The sequence below is a fragment of the Phyllobates terribilis genome, unplaced genomic scaffold (genome assembly GCF_046119375.1).
Source record: "Phyllobates terribilis strain yellow unplaced genomic scaffold, ASM4611937v1 Scaffold_8__6_contigs__length_399053987, whole genome shotgun sequence".
Classification (NCBI taxonomy): domain Eukaryota; kingdom Metazoa; phylum Chordata; class Amphibia; order Anura; family Dendrobatidae; genus Phyllobates; species Phyllobates terribilis.
The window spans coordinates 173,379,591-173,403,216 of NW_027362768.1; the positions used below are offsets into that span (position 1 = coordinate 173,379,591).

A 23,626-nucleotide genomic window follows, 5' to 3' on the forward strand; every position below is an offset into this window, starting at 1 on the left:
GACGCCACTGTCACAGTTCCTCCTGTGGTGGAAGACGGCGAATATGAAATTTCTCGTATCCTGAATTCCAGAGAGCATAGAGGGAGATTGCAGTATCTCGTCGCTTGGAAAGGTTTCGGTCCCGAGGATAACTCCTGGGTAAGGGCGGATGATGTCTCTGCTCCTAGACTTGTTAAAGCTTTCCACAAGAGGTTTCCGGATAGGCCTGGGCCTGGAGGATCCGGAGGATCCTCATAAAAGAGGGGGTACTGTTAGAACCCTCCTGTTTGTTTCTGTTTCTATCTTGTGTTTTGCGGTCACGTGACCATCTTCCTATATATTCCAGCTCCGCCCCTCTGGCTTTGCTGGACTTCAGTGTTGTTTTGACAGACTGTCTTTCTAGCCAGGTACTTTTGTGCCTATCTATCTCTAGTTTGCTTGGTCCTCTGGACCTCTAGTTCTTTTGTCAGTTTATCTTTTGCTCTGCAACAACTTCTGTTAGGAGGTGACCCATTTTTGTCCCAGTCCTTAGTTCTTTTAGGGACCCCTCCCTTTTTCTATAGGTCTCCGTTCAGACTAGCCGAGGACGAAGGCGGGTCTGTTCACAAGGAACAGGTCGCCCGCTACAACATAGGGACTCAGCTTAGTCTTACTGTAGGGACAGCTCTCCCCTTCTTTCCCTAGTTTATGTTGCAGATCATAATAGCTCCCCCTAGTGGGCGCTGCAGGAAGCTGAATTTTATTAATTAAGTCTATGTTTATGCAAGCAATTTAGAGCTCTGTATCAGAAAAATGCAGATCAAATGTCCATAAAGAAGAAGGCTATTGAACCTAAAAACCTCCCAATGATAAAAGGCGGACAATCATTCTAACGCTTTCACAACTTGCCCACTTTTTGTTTTTGCATCTCGTCATTTTTCTTTCCTTCTTCATAGATAGATGACTTTATTTGTCCATTAAGATAGCCGTGCGGAGGGGGTTGCTATTTCTGGTTGCAGTTTTGAATGATACAATTCACTTTACCCTATAATGTACGGAGAAACAGCAAAAAAAAAATCCAAATGGGGCAAAATGGTAAAAAATAAATTCCGCCATTTTTTTTTATGTGGGTGGGTATGGCGTTTATTGTGCTATGCAGTATGATTTTGGTGATACTAAACTTATATGGTTGGTTTATTTTTAAAGGGTAAAACATTTTTTGAGATCCTCGACTTTTTTACTTTTCCATAGTTGGGCTTATTTATTGTACACGAGGCTTCGTTTTATTGAGAGAATTTGGGGTTACAAAACAATGTTTTGATCCCTTTCTAATTATAACGCATTTTTGGGGGAGAGGTGCGGTAACAGGAAAACAACAATTCCAGCATTAAGATTTTTTTTTGTGCTTTAAGGCGCTTATCATATAAGGTGAATCATTTTAGAATTCAGTAGATCAGACTTTTGCAAATGCACTGATACCGAGTGTTTTTTTTTTTTAATGCCTTTATTTTTAAAAAGAAGAATGATTTGAAGTTATGTTTTTTTTATGTCCTCGAACTTTTAAAAACTTTTTTTTTTTTTATGTTGCTATAGGGGACTTGAACATTTGATCGTCTGATTACTTGTTCTCTATACTGCAATACCACATTGTTGCAGTATATGAGAAAAATCACAGCCTCCTATGAAGCCCTTAGATCGCACAATTTAAGGGCTTCATAGGAGACTGTGATTTTTGCTATATACTACAAAAATTTGGTGTTGCAGCATAGAGAACAAGTAATCAGACAATCAAAAGTTCAAGTCCCCTATGGGACTTTAAAAAAGTTTTTAAATGCCGCTGTCAGAGAGCTGTCAGAGATTGACAGCACCATTTAAAACGTTTAGCAGCAGTGACCAGAGCTAGCTCCGGTCGCTGCTGTTAGAGGAAGGTAATGGCTGTATAACATAGCCTGCAACCTCTGAGCCCGCTCCATACACATACACACCTGGAAAAAGTTAAATTAACAAAATGAGCAAAAATAAAACAGAGAATACAATTCTGTAAAATGATTGAAGTGCAATGTTTTATGATCTGTTCTTCCAGATTGTAAATGCTGAGAAAATTGTGACACTTTACTCTGGTTTGGAGAGGAGGAGAAATTAAGTTTAAGAGGGATTAACGGACGGAACAAATCCATATTGGCTGCAGGAGCAGAAATCCGTGTGAATGAGGTAACAATCAAGCGCCTGCTCTGATCTGCTGCCGCTCTCTATACGTCTATACGTCTGCTCCTGACACTGACATCCAAAGCACAGTCACAGCAATGTAAACAATATTCCAAAAATAACCCCTCCGCTCGGCAGCCGAGCACCGCACACAGAAGAAATGATATTACACATATGATAAACATCACCCGCCGCCAAACACAAAAGTGGAAACAACTTTTTTTATACTTAGGAAGTATTGCAAGATACCATGATGCGAAAAATAACAATTCAGCTTTTGTGGAGTAAAATTCCAGGAATCTGCATTAAATAAAGTATTTAATAAAACATAAATGTTAACATTCCAGCATTGATAATCCATAAATTCTAGTAATCTGGTATCTAATAATTAATACCTTTTAATAGTCTGGTATTCATAAATGTTTAGACTCTTTTATTCGATTATCTATAAATTCATAACATTTTTAATGTACCGTAATCATCCAGACATTTTTATAATCTAGCACTTGATAAACCACATATTGATATAATCTAGCATCCAATAATTCTTAAAATCGAATAATCTAGCACTTGATACTCTATACATTCTGATAATCTGGCATCTCACAATCCATCCTCTTAGTTCTGGCATTAGATAGTCTGTACATTTTTATAGTTTTGCATTTGATATTCTATACATAGCAAAATCCAGTATCTGGTAAATCATAAATTCTGGTAAATTTACATAAAATAATTTGTGCCTTCTGATAATCCAGCAAGAGATAAATCATAAATTCTGGTCATTCCGTATTTGATAAAACATACATTCTGATAATCTGCCATTTTATAAGGCATAAATTATGCCATTTCTTCCTGAGCCGGCGTATACACCATTACTGCCTGACCTGGCGTTTGCACCATTACTGCCTGAGCTGGCGTATGCACCATTACTGCCTGAGCCGGCGTATGCACCATTACTGCCTGAGCCGGCGTATGCACCATTACTGCCTGAGCCGGCGTATGCACCATTACTGCCTGAGCTGGTGTATGCACCATTACTGCCTGAGCCGGCGTATGCACCATTACTGCCTGAGCCCGCGTATGCACCATTACTGCCTGAGCCGGCGTATGCACCATTACTGCCTGAGCCGGCGTATGCACCATTACTGCCTGAGCTGGCGTTTTCACCATTACTGCCTGAGCCAGCGTATGCACCATTACTAAAAACCAAGCAATGTGAACTGAGGTCTAAGATGGTACACATGCAAGAAATAGGAGCATGTTCACACTAGCAAAAAGAAGCAAAACCTGCAAAAGACAAAAAATGTATCTCATACCCTACCATCATTATATATAAATGTAAAGCAAAGTTGCATATTAAATATAGGGTACTTAGTGAACTATTTTTGATCAAAAAAAGTATACAAGCCGTCCCACCAGCGACAAGGTGACCCTAAATTGGGACGGTACCTAAACTGTCTATATTAAAAACCTTACTGTATATCAAAGTTGAAGTAATGCATATAAAAGGGTAGACAAATAGAACTGGGTCCCAATATCAGACCACCTAAGCCCGTGGTAAGCTACATATATACTAATCAGCTCAACAAAGGGGATGCCACACCCTTAATTTGCACAGAATGCAAACAAGACAAAAAACCAAGCAATGTGAACTGAGGTCTAAGATGGTACACATGCAAGAAATAGGAGCATGTTCACACTAGCAAAAAAAAGCAAAACCTACAAAAGACAAAAAATATATCTCATACCCTACCATCATTATATATAAATGTAAAGCTAAGTTGCATATTAAATATAGGGTACTTAGTGAACTATTTTTGATCAAAAAAAGTATACAAGCCGTCCCACCAGCGGCAAGGTGACCCTAAATTGGGACGGTACCTACACTGTCTATATTAAAAACCTTACTGTATATCAAAGTTGAAGTAATGCATATAAAAGGGTAGACAAATAGGACCGGGTCCCAGCTTCAGACCACCTAGGCCCCTGGTAAGCTACATATATACTAATCAGCTCAACAAAGGGGATGCCACACCCTTAATTTGCACAGAATGCAAACAAGACAAAAAAACAAGCAATGTGAACTGAGGTCTAAGATGGTACACATGCAAGAAATAGGAGCATGTTCACACTAGCAAAAGGAAGTATGCACCATTACTGCCTGAGCTGGCGTATGCACCATTACTGCCTATGCCAGCGTATGCACCATTACTGCCTGAGCTGGCGTATGCACCATTACTGCCTGAGCTGGCGTATATGCACCATAACTGCCTGAGATGGCGTATATGCACCATTACTGCCTATGCCAGCATATGCACCATTACTGCTTGAGCTGGCGTTTTCACCATAACTGCCTGAGCCGGTGTATGCACCATAACTGCCTGAGCTGGCGTTTTCACCATTACTGCCTGAGCCGGCATATGCACCATTACTGCCTATGCCAGCGTATGCACCATTACTGCCTGAGCTAGCATGCACCATTACTGCCTGAGCCAGCATATGCACCATTACTGCCTGAGCCGGCGTATGCACCATTACTGCCTGAGCCGACATATGCACCATTACTGCCTGAGCCGGCGTATGCACCATTACTGCCTGAGCTGGCGTATGCACTATTACTGCCTGAGCTGGCGTATGCACTATTTCTGCCTGAGCTGGCGTATGCACCATTACTGCCTGAGCTAGCATGCACCATTACTGCCTGAGCCAGCATATGCACCATTACTGCCTGAGCTGGCGTATGCACCATTACTGCCTGAGCCAGCATATGCACCATTACTGCCTGAGCTGGCGTATGCACCATTACTGAGCCAGCGTATGCACCATTACTGCCTGAGCTGACGTATGCACCATTACTGCCTGAGCCAGCGTATGCATCATTACTGCCAGGGCCGGCATATGCGCCATTACTGCCAGGGCCGGCATATGCACCATTACTGCCTGAGCCAGCGTATGCACCATTACTGTCTGAGCTGGCATATGCACCATTACTGTCTGAGCTGGCATATGCACCATTACTGTCTGAGCCAGCATATGCACCATTACTGCTTGAGCCGGCGTATGCACCATTACTGCCTGAGCTGGCATATGCACCATTACTGCCTGAGCTGGCGTATGCTCCATTACTGCCTGAGCTGGCGTATGCACCATTACTGCCTGAGCTGGCGTATGCACCATTACTGCCTGAGCCGGCGTATGCACCATTACTGCCTGAGCCAGCGTATGCACCATTACTGCCTGAGCTGGCGTATGCACCATTACTGCCTGAGCTGGCGTATGCACCATTACTGCCTGAGCCAGCGTATGCATCATTACTGCCAGGGCCGGCATATGCACCATTACTGCCTGAGCCAGCGTATGCACCATTACTGTCTGAGCCAGCATATGCACTATTACTGCCAGGGCCGGCATATGCACCATTACTGCCTGAGCCAGCGTATGCATCATTACTGCCAGGGCCGGCATATGCACCATTATTAGTTTTTAGGAATAAAGGTATAGACTGTAGGCATGACACCATAGTTGTAAAAACATCCGAGCAGCAATAAGGCTTTATGCTCAGAGAGACGGAGCAGGGATACCCAATGGATCCTTATAAGGATTACTATGGAAATACTAAAAGCCTACCGTGGTCCTATTGTAGCTCTTTGCAATCAGTATGCCACTGGTTGTAGTGGTCACCTGCCGTCTATGCAGGAAGAGGAAACAAGTAGACGGGTGGAGGATTATGGCAGTGCGCTAGAGGAACTGCATAGGTCTCATAGGTTTTTTTAAGACCACGAAGGGGTCAGTTAAAAAAAAAAGTAGGTGTGGACAACCCCTTTAAGACACTTTAAAGATTTTTAGTAATGATCGCTAGTAATTCCTCTCGACCATCCCATACACATGCATCCTTGGCTTGGGCATGAGAAGAAGAGGCTTCCTGACTCACATGTCTTGTGGTGGTGAACAACAGCTAAAAGATGCACCAAATGCATTAAGATGCAGACATATCTTGAATTTGGCGCAGCTTACTCCATCCAGACTGGCGTGCAAAAAAACGGGAACCCAACAGGGAATGAGAGCTCCAAAAAATAACCATTTAAAAAATAAATAAATACGGTACATACAATTTTTATTATTAGCATTTATAAAATTGCAATTGTAATTTCACTATGTCCGGAGATTAAAAGACGGAGCAAAAGACGTGAAGTCTTAGTCATATTGGCTACAACAGATGCACAAAACTCCTCAGCCATTCTATCACATACATTTTTTTTTTGCGGGGCAAGTGTGAAATATGTTATTGCATACATGCATTTGTAATTAAGCAAATGAAAACTCGATTTACAGTACATTAAATTGCAAAGGAAATCATGCTTTTAGGAAGTTTGATCGTCTCCATAAAATGATATTTATTTATTCATTTTAAAAAAAAATGACAATTCCTTAAAATTTGTAAAAAAAAAAAAATCAAACTTTGTAAAATATAAATTTTCATTCAAAAAACATAAGTATAACCTTAATGAAGAGCGTCTGCAAAATGAATATTAATTCGCTGTTTGTATTCTGGCACAAGTTAAGAGTCTAAATTTGGTAAAACTGCTAGAATTAATATTGGAAAATAAAGCAATTGGCAACAATGTCCCTTTTGTTGCTTAGGGCTGAAATCTGTTGTAAAATAAATAATTTCATCTATCACCGGGCACATAAACACACAAAGCCAATTTTTACATACAATGTTGTTACAATTGGCTGCTCCTTCGTCCTCCGCACATGAGAAAAATCATCAATTAGTTCAAAAACACCTACGAGATACCGAGGAAAAGTGATAACGGCTTCATTGTTTATTCACGTTACGGTTTTATTGCGTCTCTATACAAAACAAAAAGACAACGACGAGCAAAACTTATGTTCACCATGAAATGGAATTTCTGTAGAATTCCTGTCCAATGGGATAAAATCTTGTTTGGAGCATCTGTCGGTAATTGGAAAGAAGAGAATTGAAAGTCGACAGAACTATGAAAAGCGTTTCAACCTAATCAAACTTTTGAAAATTGGGTGAAAATATTATTTATAACGTATATTCCAATAAAAAAAGTTTTAAAAAGTTTATCTGTACAAGTAAATTGCAATCATATCATGGATATAATCAGCTACCAATGCAGGTTATTCATTTATTTATTTTTTTCTGTAGAATAATTTTACAAATTAGTTGGTCTCAGATTAAAATTTTGGAAAATTCTTCCAAAGGAATTGATAAATTAGGAATGTATTCAGTCTTTTTTATGGTTCGGGTGTCATCTTTCTCCCATCCTATTTGTGTATTTACCATTTTCAATTTTCCATATAATTAGTAAATGATATCCCAATATCTGCCAAAATTACTGTAAAATAAAATTTTGGCAAATATTTCAAAGGCAAAAGGAAAAGAGAAACCTTGAATTAAAATTGAAGTCGGGGATGCTTGATAAAGAAGTTAAGAAATGAATGGATACTATGAAATTAATGAAAAAATGCTGTTAAAGGATTTTAGGACTTGATGATTGGAGGGATGGATGGATGGATGGATTGAAAGATGGATGGATGGATGGATGGATGGAAGTACAGATGGCTGGATGGATGAATGGAAAGATGAATGGATGGAAGGATGGATGGGTGGATAGTTGGTTGGTTGGATGGATAGATGGATGGGTGGATGGATGGATGGATGGATGGTTGGAAGGAAGGATGATGGGACGATGGATGGATAGTTGGTTGGTTGGATAGATAATTAAGTGGTTGGTTAGCTGTTTAGTTGATTGGATGGTGGGTTTGGTAGATAATTGGCTGACTTTCCATAGTGGTAGAACAGAACAGAATTTTATTTTATGTTCACTGAAATTAAAACACATTTTCATGTACTTTTCAAAAATTTAACAAAAAATGTAAGAAAAATTTAAGAAAAGTTTAATCTGAGCAAAAGAAGCAATGGATAGATGGGGTTCACTGTGCTGCTGAATATACCAGTAGATGAAACCAGGAGACCTAGGATATTTCTGTGCGGTTTATTGTCAACGCATTTCAAAGTTAACAAGCTTCTTCATCATTTCAAACCTGGTTTAATTTATTGGTATCTTTGCCAGTGCAGTGAACCCCATCTCTCCATTGTTTCTTCCCCTTGGATTTAGTTGCGGGTCTGCTCTGCAGCAGTCAACATCTTCAGGTTGTTTGAGTTGTTGTGTTTCACACAACTCCATCAGGTGAGCAATTCCCGGCATCCTGATCCTCCTTATACACCAGATAAGACCCTATTGGGCTATTGTTTTTCCAGCTTTTTTCATTTAAAGAAAATTTTAATTGAGTTCTTAAGGTTGATACATTAGAGAAAGAAAATAATTGTCCTATTCCGACATATTCTTGGTGACAGCTACAGAGAAAACTGTATTGCAGGTTGGTTGACTGTTGATCCAGAATAAGAATTGACCAGCGGAGGAATTAATTACACCGGTACGGCAAAGTGAACAGGACAAGGTGAACAATGAAGAATAGTAAACATTAGACACAATAGTAACATGTGCTCTGTCTTCTCACGTTACAGGCGTAACTCTGGACTCCATGAGAAGAACACTTGTGGCGACTAGTAGTATCTGATGAGAGATACAATTCAAGGAGGAAAATTTAAAAAAAATGACAAAAACTTGATATAAAGTTTCGAGTCAGGAACTGCAAATATCTTCTCTTTGGGTTTCCTCTTTGAGTTTCCTTTTCATAAAGTAAAGAGGAAGGGGAAAAAAAAACAGATTTCTTAACGAAGCATAAGTAACGTGAGACGATTAATATTCTTCCTGACCATCACAGTGGCATTGCTGGCACAGGATCCCTCTTGGATTCTTGAGTGATAAAATTTAACGCTTGCATTACTGGAGATGCTGCTGAATTCCTATAGAAATGTGTAAACATTTCCAAAAAATATCCGAAAAGAGAAGCTAAAATAAATAATAAAAAAAAAATTGCTTTTTGTGGATTTCAGTAAATAAACATAATTATTTTCTGTACAATTTAAGAAGAAATGATATGGTAATATATGACAGGGGAGAATTAAGGGATGTAGTGGAAGGGAGACTGTTTCTAGAAGAATAGGGGAAAAAATGGTCAAAAAGTTGGAAAATATTAGGAATAATAAATATTTATATAATAATAACAAATATGTCATAAATCACTGTGTAAAGATATGGATGATAGATTATAGATAGATGTGAGATAGATTTTAGATAGATAATAGATAGATAATAGATAGATAATAGATAGATGATAGATATATAGAGAGATAAATATGAGATAGATAATAGATAGATATGAGATATATTTTAGATAGAAAATATGTAGACAGATAGAGAGAGATAATAGATAGATGATAGATAATAGATATATAGACGTTTAAAAAATAATATTACAAAATAAAAAATGCTAATTTTATATCAGTTTTCACAAGTTCCTAAAAGACATAAAATTTAAGAAAAAAATCTGAAAATGTAAAAATATATATATTATTTAAATATATTTATTTTCCATAAATAATATATATAATTTTTTTTCTAAATTTTTTTTTTTTTTTTTTTTTTTTTAATTACACATAAAAAAAGTGACTGTGAAAACAACAGATACTGGATCAGGCTGAAGTCGGCAGAGGAAAAAAAAAAAAAAAAAAAAATAGCTAAACATTGCATGATAGTCTCTAAGCAATTCCATCTGTCAAGCAGAAATTTTAGGCTAATAGCCTGTGGCGATCTCTCTTTCTCTCTCTCCTTCTCCGCAGTCCACTACCTGCTTCTTTGTCCTATAAAATCTCCTCATTCTACTTACGAAAAAAAAAAAAAAAAAGGCATGAAAGAAAAAAGGAGAAGGGGAACGCTGCAGAGTAAAATCATCGGAGAGATGAAGCCCTAATTTTAAGCGTCTCACTTTGATGTTGAGCAGTGGGCTCTTATTTAAGGAAAGAAAAAAAAAACCAACACGGACGGGGAAGAAGACATAGCTGTTAGCAGATGACTTTTCATCTCCACTTCACCTTGCCACTGGGTCTCTGAGAGATTGGTTCATTGTCAAGGAGTTTTTTTTTTTTTTTTTTTTTTTTTTACCCATGATTCCATATGGTATGGAACCGGCTACATGTTGCCCAACATGGCATAGCAAATGTTTTCTCAATTAGGTGTCTTATCTCCCGTGAGCTAGCATCAGATGAAGCTTGCTGACAGCATAATGGCAGGGAAAACTTCTGACGGCTCCATCAAATGGCAGCTTTGCTACGACATCTCGGCCAGAACTTGGTGGATGGTAAGTTGGCAGCCGGACTGTTTTTTTTTTTTTTTTTTTCTCGTTTTTTTTTTTTTTTTACTTTCCCTCCCTCTTTGACAAAATGTCCCAGACCTCACATTTATCAAATTAACATTTGATTTTTTTTTTCTCACTCTCCAATGAATCCGCCTTACGGTTGCCCCACTTGATTTCCTCTGTGCCACTCAATAACAAGGGGCTATTGATGTCTAGCAGTGGATGCCCTGTCCTGCTGTTTTATAAGAATGAATTAAATGTTTCCACAGGAGTAAACGCAAGCAATCATGTCTTGGGTTGATCCTTCCGTCATTCTTCTTTCATTTCTTTTTTTTTTATTTTTGCTATTATTTTTGTCTTTTTTTTTTTATTATTATTTTTATTATTATTTTGCAAATTAAAAAAAGAAAAATTTTGGCTAGAATTCAACCTGTTAGGACATTTTTTATATAGCTCATTATTTCTGTGAAGTTGTAGACTTTCATCCCAAAGTTCTTCTTAGGTTTCTCCCGGGTTTGTTTACATTCGAGCAGGTTACAATCCTATAACGTTCCGGATCTCGGATCTTTTTTTATACGCTCTTCAGCTCAATTAAAAAAAAAAAAAAAGTTGTGCCGACACTTGGAGTTGAGTTAACTCTCATAGTTTGGTCATTCAGGCCGGGTAACCTTTGACTTCTCCATCTATAAGATGTAAAAAGCTTAAGGAGCGGGGTAGACAATCAGCCATTGTTGCGCTATATACACATCTTGTTGTGGAAAGGGGACGACACTGCTGGAATCATCGCTGCCCCTGGTAGTCGTTAGACTTGTTGTCCGTTAGGGGATTAATTCATTAACAGCGCATTTCGGAGTTAGCCATAATTATTATTCTTGTGGCAAGCGTGAATTCTTCCAGTGAGAGAGAAAGTTTTCAGGCAGGACAATGAGCACATTATTCATTCCTAACTAGACCGTGAACTGCAGCTCATTTCACATAGATATCAGTTAAAATAGAGCTGGCGAGTGCGGATTCCTAAAGGAAAGGCTTGATCACTCTCATTGTGCCCAGCTCCCACTCTACTCCAAAGCTTGCTTTTTTTTTTTTAATTTTTGTCACCCCCCCAAAAACCACCACCACCACCACACACCCAACTATCCAGGACGATGAAGGATAAAAGGGATTGAAACTTTTTGTTTTGTTATGTTTTATTTGGTTTGGTTCCTTTTTGAAATCTGTCGCTTTGAGTTTTGTGGGGTTTTTGTGTTTTTTTTTTATGATTTTGCTATCGGACTCCTTTTCACTGTCGTGTTCCCCTGAGGTTTGTCAGGTTGTGCATTTACATAAGGTGGTTGTTGGTGTCTTGCTGTGAATCTAAGGAACTTTTTGAGTTACTGAAGCGTTTATTTTCCCTTCTGTATTCTTCCTAATTCCTCTGATTTCCCTGCGTGTTTTATCATTATTATTATCATCGTTCATTGTTTATTTCATTTTATGATGCGTTATCAGGATTTTATCGATCTACGACATGGCAGGATGTGTTACTGTGTGACGTAATAGTATATCGATACAATGTCTGATGCTTGATACATTCTGATACGATACATGTGATATGAAATATGCTAGAATACAATATATGATAGGATATGGGACATGATATCATACAAGGTACAAAGCAATATATTCAATATAATGTCATGTAATCTGAGATTTGATAATATAATCATCTAATATATCGTATTAATCAATATTTAATGCATAATATGATTTCGTATATGACATCATATGATATCATGCAATACAGTAGATGAATCAATATACAATATATGGTATTATGCCATATTCAACATGTGATATTATACAGGATATGACATCATGTGATAGGAAATGTGATACTATATAACAGTTAATTTTATATACGGATCAACATAAAACGTAATACAATGTAATAATATGATCATATTATATATGTATATATATGATACATTGTACTACATATCCTATTATATCATATACTGTAACAGTCAATATCTGACAATATAATAATCTGAGCTGTTGTATTAATCAATATTCAATCCATTATATGATGCAGTCTATGACATTATATGATACAATGTGATAGAGTAGATTAATCAATATACAATGTATGGTAATGTGCCGTATTCAACATGTGAAATGATACAGGATATGACATCATGTGATAGGAAATGTGATGCTATATAACGGTTAATATCACATACAGATCAATATAGAACATAATACAATAACAGAATATATATATATAATACATTGCTAAATGGTATCACATATCTTATATAATGTATCATTTTATGGATTAAATTTTGAATAGTTTATATACTTTATAGTCAATATATATGAATCAATATAGAACACAATTTATAATATTTTGTGATGATCAATATTCATTATGATATGATACAGTATATGTGATATTATATAGCAGTCAATATCATATATGAGTCAATATAGAACATACTATACATGATATCTGATATTGATCAATATTTAATCCATAATATGATACATATATATGATAGGAGATGGGATACAATAGAGTAGATGAGTCAATATAATATCATATAATATATGGTATTATGCCACATTCAATATATGATACGATACAGGATGTGACATCATGTGATAGGATATGTGATAAGTAACAATCAATATAATTTATGAATAAATATAGAACATAATAAATTCAATTGGATATATACATATTTCATTATTCAGTACATAATCTGATACAGTATCTTGTGATATGATAAGATGTGATATGTGACGTAATTTACCATGTAATATAGTATCTGAATCAATATAGAAAATATAATGTGTAGTATCCAATACATGATATGATACAATAAGTGACGTCAGCTATTAAAAAGGATGTGACGTGTCTGACAATAAATGCCGCTATGTGCTCAGTATCACTCGGATTATATGATGTAGTGATGATAACTGAAAGTGGAAAAGTTTTTCTACCAAATCACAAGAAGGAGCCTCACGTCCTTACTCATAACTTTTTTTCTGCCAGTGTCTTAGACTCCATTTATTGCCATCATCGGGTACATGTAAATGCTCAATGAGATGACACTGGGAATGACTGGGGTGTAGGTGCAGAACTGGGAAAAGGATGGAAAATCTTTCTCAATCTTCTCCAGAATAAACATTCTCCGACCACAGAAGTTCTTGTTTACTTTGAAGATTTGAGTTTATTGCAAAGTTTGTTACAAAACTTTTTTTTCCACAAAATTATTCTGTTGTGATTGGAGGGGAAGGGGGGGGGAGTAATTAGCTTCTACAGCTCAGAAGTTTGGCAAGGCATGAACAATATATACGAAGCACGGCGTATATGTGTGATAGATAATAGATAGATATCAGATGGATAGATGATAGATAGATGATAGATAATAGATCGATATCATATGGATAGATAGATATGAGACAAATAGATAGATGATAGATGGATGATAGATAATAGATAGATATGAGATAAAAGATAGATAATAGATAATAGATAGATTTTTAGAATTTTCGAGTCTTCATAACGTAACAAAAAAAATAAAATATTGTCTGGACTGTCATATGGGGATAAAAAAGACATCGCCCCTGCAGCAGAGGAAGGGTTAATGCATGACACAAGCGGTTTTTCAGGGCAGATTTATTTCAGCACAGTGAGTGACAAGAGAGAAAACACAGCTAAATTATACTAATTGCTTAATAAAGCAGCTGACACTGCCCGTCCGCCCTCCGCTCCCTGCACCTATGTTTTATCATTGTGGTGGATTATTAGTATTTTTATGCCGGCTATTATTGTACATTTGTAGCAGAGCTGAGCTGCTTATGTATTATTTGGAGTTTTGCATAGGATTGCAGAAAAAAAGCTACTGAATTATAATGAACAATACTGCTCCTGAGGATTAAATGACAAATCCAGCTCTGCTACCCGCTATGAAACTTTTTGCAAGAGCGTGCACATTGAACAGTATACATGCACACTTGAGTAGATAGATGCAGCAGAGCTCAGTTGGTTGTGATGTGCCTGTGTAGCAGAGCTGAGTTCATCATCCGGCCTGCCCATGCTGATGACATATTCTGCTGCCTGTAGTTTCAGAAATTCTAAAGACTCAGAGAACCAGAAAGATAAAAGACAAATCCAGCTCTGCTATATCTGTACATTTCTTTAACCCTTACACGTCTCGCTTTATAAACTTCCTAACCTGATAAATATCAAATAAATATGCAGAAGCGTTAAATCACAGCCAGCTCTGCTACATCTCTTGGATTTTAGTTATAAAAGGAAACACTTCTAAATCAAGTCGGAGGGCGGAGAGGGACCCTGTGCAAGAACAGCCAATAGTTCATCATCCTGTTATGTGTCCGTGATGGAAGTTACTCGCTGCTTTGGAGGTGGATGTGGCCCCTGACCTCTTGGGCCCTTGTTCGTCTGCACAGGTTGCACCAATGATATGTCCGCCCCTGTGATTTAATGATCACCTTTGTAATGTGTTTACACAGATGTAGCAGAGCTACACCCACGGCGGTGCAGGTAGGGCATGTTGGGAGTTGTAGTTCTCCATTATACGGAGGAAGCATCTCCAGTGGGCTCTTATCAGTCAGACGTTTGGTGAAAGGCAATAGCTTCCTATATTCGGGGTCTGGTCTCCGGTCCTACTACTAGACCCTCCGATAAGCGCAGCTGTGTTATTCTTCAAAACATTCCTTTATCTGGTTCATATTAAAAAAAGAGAAGCCCCCGACCCCCCTGTCCGGCCGTCCATAGAGAACAATGATGAGAACCGGGTTGTCAGGAGCAGCATCGGCCCCCATGTATTTACCTAAACTCTGCAGACATAGGTGAGATCGGCTGCACCTCCCGTCCGTCCTCTCATGTCTCCGGGGATTAGATACGTCTTGTATCCAATAGTTTTCTTTTAGTTTTTAGGGATTTCTGCTTATAGCCCAGAAATAATAATTGTCAGGAAGACGTAGAACAGGTCAGGAAGACGGCAGACATGGGGGGCTCAGCAGACAGTATTACACCAAAACAGCATGAAAGGTTTAGATACAGCAAAATAGACAATATAGCCCATGAAAGGTTTAGATACATGGCTCAGCAGAAAGGAGAGTATCTAATCTAGGTTGCCCATCAGCACAGGTTTACTTAAATGTTCATGTAAAAATGACCATTAGGGGTCATCAGCTCTGTATACTACTACACGTCAGCCCTGTATACTACTACACGTCAGCCGTGTATACTGCTACACGTCAGCCCTGTATACTGCCACACGTCAGCCCTGTATACTGCTACACGTCAGCCCTGTATACTGCTACACGTCACCTCTGTATACTGCTACACGTCAGCCCTGTATACTGCCACACGTCAGCTCTGTATACTGCCACACGTCAGCTCTGTATACTGCTACACGTCAGCTCTGTATACTACTACACGTCAGCTCTGTAGACTATTACACGTCAGTTCTGTATACTACTACACGTCAGCCCAGTATACTACTACACGTCAGCCCAGTATACTACTACACGTCAGCCCTGTATACTACTACACGTCAGCCCTGTATACTACTACATGTCACCTCTGTATACTGCTACACGTCAGCCCTGTATACTGCCACACGTCAGCCCTGTATACTACTACACGTCAGCCCTGTATACTGCTACACGTCACCTCTGTATACTGCTACACGTCAGCCCTGTATACTGCCACACGTCAGCTCTGTATACTGCCACACGTCAGCCCTGTATACTGCCACACGTCAGCCTAGTATACTGCTACACGTCAGCTCTGTATACTACTACACGTCAGCCCTGTAGACTACTACACGTCAGCTCTGTATACTACTACACGTCAGCCCTGTAGACTACTACACGTCAGCTCTGTATACTACTACACGTCAGCCCAATATACTACTACACGTCAGCCCTGTATACTACTACACGTCAGCCCTGTATACTACTACACGTCAGCCCTGTATACTGCTACACGTCAGCTCTGTATACTACTACACGTCAGCTCTGTAGACTATTACACGTCAGCCCTGTATACTACTACACGTCAGCCCAGTATACTACTACACGTCAGCCCTGTATACTGCTACACGTCAGCCCTGTATACTGCTACACGTCAGCCCTGTATACTGCTACACGTCAGCCCTGTATACTACTACACGTCAGCCCTATATACTGCTACACGTCAGCCCTGTATACTGCTACACGTCAGCTCTGTATACTGCTACACGTCAGCCCTGTATACTGCTACACGTCAGCCCTATATACTGCTACACGTCAGCCCTGTATACTGCTACACGTCAGCTCTGTATACTGCTACACGTCAGCCCTGTATACTGCTGCACGTCAGCCCTGTATACTACTACACGTCAGCCCTGTATACTGCTACACGTCAGTTCTGTATACTGCTACACGTCAGCCCAGTATACTACTACACGTCAGCCCTGTATACTACTACACGTCAGCCCTGTATACTGCTACACGTCAGCCCTGTATACTGCTACACGTCAGCCCTGTATACTACTACACGTCAGCCCTGTATACTACTACACGTCAGCCCTGTATACTGCTGCACGTCAGCCCTGTATACTACTACACGTCAGCCCTGTATACTGCTACACGTCAGCCCTGTATACTGCTACACGTCAGCCCTGTATACTGCTACACGTCAGCCCTATATACTGCTACACGTTAGCCCTGTATACTACTACACGTCAGCCCTGTATACTACTACACGTCAGCCCTGTATACTACTACACATCAGCCCAGTATACTACTACACGTCAGCCCAGTATACTACTACACGTCAGCCCTGTATACTACTACACGTCAGCCCAGTATGCTACTACACGTCAGCCCTGTATACTGCTACACGACAGCCCTGTATACTGCTACACGTCAGTCCTGTATACTACTACACGTCAGCCCTGTATACTACTACACGTCAGCCCTGTATACTACTACACGTCAGCCCTGTATACTGCTACACGTCAGCTCTGTATACTACTACACGTCAGCCCTGTATACTACTACACGTCAGCTCTGTATACTGCTACACGTCAGCCCTGTATACTGCTACACGTCAGCCGTGTATACTGCTACACGTCAGCTCTGTATACTACTACATGTCAGCCCTGTATACTGCTACACGTCAGCCCTGTATACTACTACACGTCAGCCCTGTATTCTACTAGACGTCAGCTCTGTATACTACTACACGCAGCCCTGTATACTACTACACGTCAGCTCTGTATACTGCTACACGTCAGCTCTGTATACTGCTACACGTCAGCTCTGTATACTACTACACGCAGCCCTGTATACTACTACACGTCAGCCCTGTATACTACCACACGTCAGCTCTGTATACTACTACATGTCAGCCCTGTATACTACTACACGTCAGCTCTGTATACTACTACACGTCAGCCCTGTATACTGCTACACGTCAGCCCTGTATACTACTACACGTCAGCCCTGTATACTACTACACGTCAGCTCTGTATACTACTACACGTCAGCCCTGTATACTACTACACGTCAGCCCTGTATACTGCTACACGTCAGCCCTGTATACTACTACACGTCAGCCCTGTATTCTACTAGACGTCAGCTCTGTATACTACTACACGCAGCCCTGTATACTACTACACGTCAGCTCTTTATACTGCTACACGTCAGCTCTGTATACTGCTACACGTCAGCTCTGTATACTACTACACGCAGCCCTGTATACTACTACACGTCAGCCCTGTATACTACTACACGTCAGCCCTGTATACTACTACACGTCAGCCCTGTATTCTACTAGACGTCAGCTCTGTGTACTATTACACGCAGCCCTGTATACTACTACATGTCAGCTCTGTATACTGCTACACGTCAGCTCTGTATACTGCTACACGTCAGCTCTGTATAATACTACACGCAGCCCTGTATACTACTACACGTCAGCCCTGTATACTGCTACACGTCAGCTCTGTATACTGCTGCACGTCAGCCCTGTATACTACTACACGTCAGCTCTGTATACTACTACACGTCAGCCCTGTATACTGCTACACGTCAGCCGTGTATACTGCTACACGTCAGCCCTGTATACTACTACACGTCAGCCCTGTATACTACTACACGTCAGCTCTCTATACTACTACACGTCAGCCCTGTATACTGCTACACGTCAGCCCTGTATACTGCTACACGTCAGCCCTGTATACTGCTACACGTCAGCTCTGTATACTACTACACGTCAGCCCTGTATACTACTACACGTCAGCCCTGTATACTACTACACTTCAGCTCTCTATACTACTACAGCTCAGCCCTGTATACTGCTACACGTCAGCCCTGTATACTGCTACACGTCACCTCTGTATACTGCTACACGTCAGCCCTGTATACTACTACACGTCAGCCCTGTATACTACTACACGTGACCTCTGTATACTGCTACACGTCAGCCCTGTATACTACTACACGTCAGCCCTGTATACTACTACACGTCAGCTCTCTATACTACTACAACTCAGCCCTGTATACTGCTACACGTCAGCCCTGTATACTGCTACACGTCAGCCCTGTATACTACTACACGTCAGCCCTGTATACTACTACACGTCAGCCCTGTATACTACTACACGTCAGCCCTGTATACTGCTACACGTCAGCCCTGTATACTACTACACGTCAGCCCTGTATTCTACTAGACGTCAGCTCTGTATACTACTACACGCAGCCCTGTATACTACTACACGTCAGCTCTTTATACTGCTACACGTCAGCTCTGTATACTGCTACACGTCAGCTCTGTATACTACTACACGCAGCCCTGTATACTACTACACGTCAGCCCTGTATACTACTACACGTCAGCCCTGTATACTACTACACGTCAGCCCTGTATTCTACTAGACGTCAGCTCTGTGTACTATTACACGCAGCCCTGTATACTACTACACGTCAGCTCTGTATACTGCTACACGTCAGCTCTGTATACTGCTACACGTCAGCTCTGTATAATACTACACGCAGCCCTGTATACTACTACACGTCAGCCCTGTATACTGCTACACGTCAGCTCTGTATACTGCTGCACGTCAGCCCTGTATACTACTACACGTCAGCTCTGTATACTACTACACGTCAGCCCTGTATACTGCTACACGTCAGCCGTGTATACTGCTACACGTCAGCCCTGTATACTACTACACGTCAGCCCTGTATACTACTACACGTCAGCTCTCTATACTACTACACGTCAGCCCTGTATACTGCTACACGTCAGCCCTGTATACTGCTACACGTCAGCCCTGTATACTGCTACACGTCAGCTCTGTATACTACTACACGTCAGCCCTGTATACTACTACACGTCAGCCCTGTATACTACTACACTTCAGCTCTCTATACTACTACAGCTCAGCCCTGTATACTGCTACACGTCAGCCCTGTATACTGCTACACGTCACCTCTGTATACTGCTACACGTCAGCCCTGTATACTACTACACGTCAGCCCTGTATACTACTACACGTGACCTCTGTATACTGCTACACGTCAGCCCTGTATACTACTACACGTCAGCCCTGTATACTACTACACGTCAGCTCTCTATACTACTACAACTCAGCCCTGTATACTGCTACACGTCAGCCCTGTATACTGCTACACGTCAGCCCTGTATACTACTACACGTCAGCCCAGTATACTACTACACGCCAGCCCTGTATACTGCTACACGTCAGCCCTGTATACTACTACACGTCAGCCCTGTATACTGCTACACGTCAGCCCTGTATACTGCTACACGTCAGCCCTGTATACTACTACACGTCAGCCCTGTATACTGCTACACGTCAGCCCTGTATACTGCTACACGTCAGCCCTGTATACTGCTACACATCAGCCCAGTATACTACTACACGTCAGCCCTGTATACTACTACATGTCAGCTCTCTATACTACAACTCAGCCCTGTATACTGCTACACGTCAGCCCTGTATACTACTACACGTCAGCCCTGTATACTGCTACATGTCAGCCCTGTATACTACTACACATCAGCCCAGTATACTACTACACGTCAGCCCTGTATACTACTACATGTCAGCTCTCTATACTACACGTCAGCCCTGTATACTACTACACATCAGCCCTGTATACTGCTACACGTCAGCCCTGTATACTACTACACATCAGCCCAGTATACTACTACACGTCAGCCCTGTATACTACTACATGTCAGCTCTCTATACTACAACTCAGCCCTGTATACTGCTACACGTCAGCCCTGTATACTGCTACTCGTCAGCCCTGTATACTGCTACACGTCAGCCCTGTATACTGCTACACGTCAGCCCTGTATACTACTACACGTCAGCCCAGTATACTACTACACGCCAGCCCTGTATACTGCTACACGTCAGCCCTGTATACTACTACACGTCAGCCCTGTATACTGCTACACGTCAGCCCTGTATACTGCTACACGTCAGCCCTGTATACTACTACATGTCAGCTCTCTATACTACACGTCAGCCCTGTATACTACTACACGTCAGCCCTGTATACTGCTACACGTCAGCCCTGTATACTGCTACACGTCAGCCCTGTATACTGCTACACATCAGCCCTGTATACTACTACATGTCAGCTCTCTATACTACAACTCAGCCCTGTATACTGCTACACGTCAGCCCTGTATACTACTACACGTCAGCCCTGTATACTGCTACATGTCAGCCCTGTATACTACTACACATCAGCCCAGTATACTACTACACGTCAGCCCTGTATACTACTACATGTCAGCTCTCTATACTACACGTCAGCCCTGTATACTACTACACATCAGCCCTGTATACTGCTACACGTCAGCCCTGTATACTACTACACATCAGCCCAGTATGCTACTACACGTCAGCCCTGTATACTACTACATGTCAGCTCTCTATACTACACGTCAGCCCTGTATACTGCTACACGTCAGCCCTGTATACTACTACACGTCAGCCCAGTATACTACTACACGTCAGCCCTGTATACTGCTACACGTCAGCCCAGTATACTGCTACACGTCAGCCCAGTATACTGCTACACGTCAGCCCTGTATACTACTACACGTCAGCCCAGTATACTACTACACGTCAGCCCTGTATACTGCTACACGTCAGCTCTCTATACTACTACAACTCAGCCCTGTATACTACTACACGTCAGCCCTGTATACTACTACACGTCAGCCCTGTATACTACTACACGTCAGCTCTCTATACTACTACACGTCAGCCCTGTATACTACTACACGTCAGCTCTCTATACTACTACAACTCAGCCCTGTATACTACTACACGTCAGCCCTGTATACTACTACACGTCAGCTCTCTATACTATTACAACTCAGCCCTGTATACTGCTACACGTCAGCCCTGTATACTACTACACGTCAGCCCTGTATACTACTACACGTCAGCCCAGTATACTGCTACACGTCAGCCCAGTATACTGCTACACGTCAGCCCAGTATACTGCTACACGTCAGCCCTGTATACTACTACACGTCAGCCCTGTATACTGCTACACGTCAGCCCTGTATACTGCTACACGTCAGCCCTGTATACTGCTACACGTCAGCCCTGTATACTGCTACACGTCAGCCCTGTATACTACTACACGTCAGCCCTGTATACTGCTACACGTCAGCCCTGTATACTACTACACGTCAGCCCTGTATACTACTACACGTCAGCCCTGTATACTGCTACACGTCAGCCCTGTATACTACTACACGTCAGCCCTGTATACTGCTACACGTCAGCCCTGTATACTACTACACGTCAGCCCAGTATACTACTACACGTCAGCCCAGTATACTACTACACGTCAGCCCTGTATACTGCTACACGTCAGCCCTGTATACTGCTACACGTCAGCCCTGTATACTGCTACACGTCAGCCCTGTATACTGCTACACGTCAGCCCTGTATACTACTACACGTCAGCCCTGTATACTGCTACACGTCAGCCCTGTATACTACTACACGTCAGCCCAGTATACTACTACACGTCAGCCCAGTATACTACTACACGTCAGCCCTGTATACTGCTACACGTCAGCCCTGTATACTGCTACACGTCAGCCCTGTATACTGCTACACGTCAGCCCTGTAGACTACTACACGTCAGCCCTGTAGACTGCTACACATCAGCCCTGTATACTGCTACACGTCAGCCCTGTATACTACTCAGGGTCAGACTAGGGTGCCTAGGGCCCACCAGGGGAATAGGCTCCAGGGGCCCACACTATAGCTGCCTTAAACGGTTTTATTTAATTGTTCGTTTTTCGACCTCTAACTAAAACATGTTCTTTCTAGCAAACTATACAGTGTGCAAAAGAACTGTATTGTGCCCTGCACTATATTAAAGTGTTTCTTGTTAAAGCACCACTCCAGCGGTTTGATTTTTTTTTTACCGCTGGAGTGGCACTTTATATGTAAGCCCCCTGCACCCAGTCATATATTCATCCTCCGGTGTCTTCATAGTTTTTTCGGTGTCGCTCCGGTCCCCCTGCACCATCTTGTGAGCTTAGCCCCTGACTGGCTGGAGGAAGTCAGAAGTTACATCGCAAGCTCTCCGTGCAAGTCTGTGGGAGCCAGAACGGGGCCAGAACGGGGCTCTCGTAAACTAGTATTATAAAGTGACCTCCGCACAGCTCCATTAAACACTGGAGCTGTCCACGGGTCACTTTTCTCCTGAAACCGATGGGAGCGATGCTGGAAACAGGTGAAGGCGGCGGCAGGTGAGTATCAGACAGAGGGCAGGGGGATTACATTTAAAGCGCCACTCCACCAGTGCAATAAAAAAAAACACTGGAGTGTTGCTCTAATAAACATATTTTTTGTAGTTAATAATGGAATCTGTTATTTACAATCAGTCGCAGTTTTTCTCACACATGGATATTCCTTGTCCTAGATAAACCACCCAGTCCCTCAGCCATCTTACACAATATTCAAAGTGAAGCAGAATGTTATCCGGATCTTGAAATTCAAAAGACTGCTAGAAGTAATCCACATGTGCCACCATCTATCCTCCTGTATAGGGTCTTTCACAACTGACTTGGGAAATTCCCGATAGGAGTCAATCTGTA

The 23,626-nt window shown here is 41.3% G+C and overlaps 1 protein-coding gene across 2 annotated transcripts in view; it reads left to right on the plus strand.

Moving 5' to 3' along the window:
• Positions 1 to 10,264: 10,264 nt before the first annotated feature.
• The window catches only part of NFIA (nuclear factor I A), a 547,161-nt gene continuing 533,799 nt past the window's right edge, over positions 10,265 to 23,626 (plus strand). The window contains exon 1 of one of the 2 annotated variants that reach the window (XM_073643752.1): positions 10,265 to 10,458. In XM_073643752.1, coding sequence (XP_073499853.1) covers positions 10,363 to 10,458 — 96 coding nt within the window. In that variant the 5' untranslated portion in view covers positions 10,265 to 10,362. The remainder of the gene's footprint in view (positions 10,459 to 23,626) is intronic. The other variant, XM_073643763.1, reaches the window with a different exon arrangement.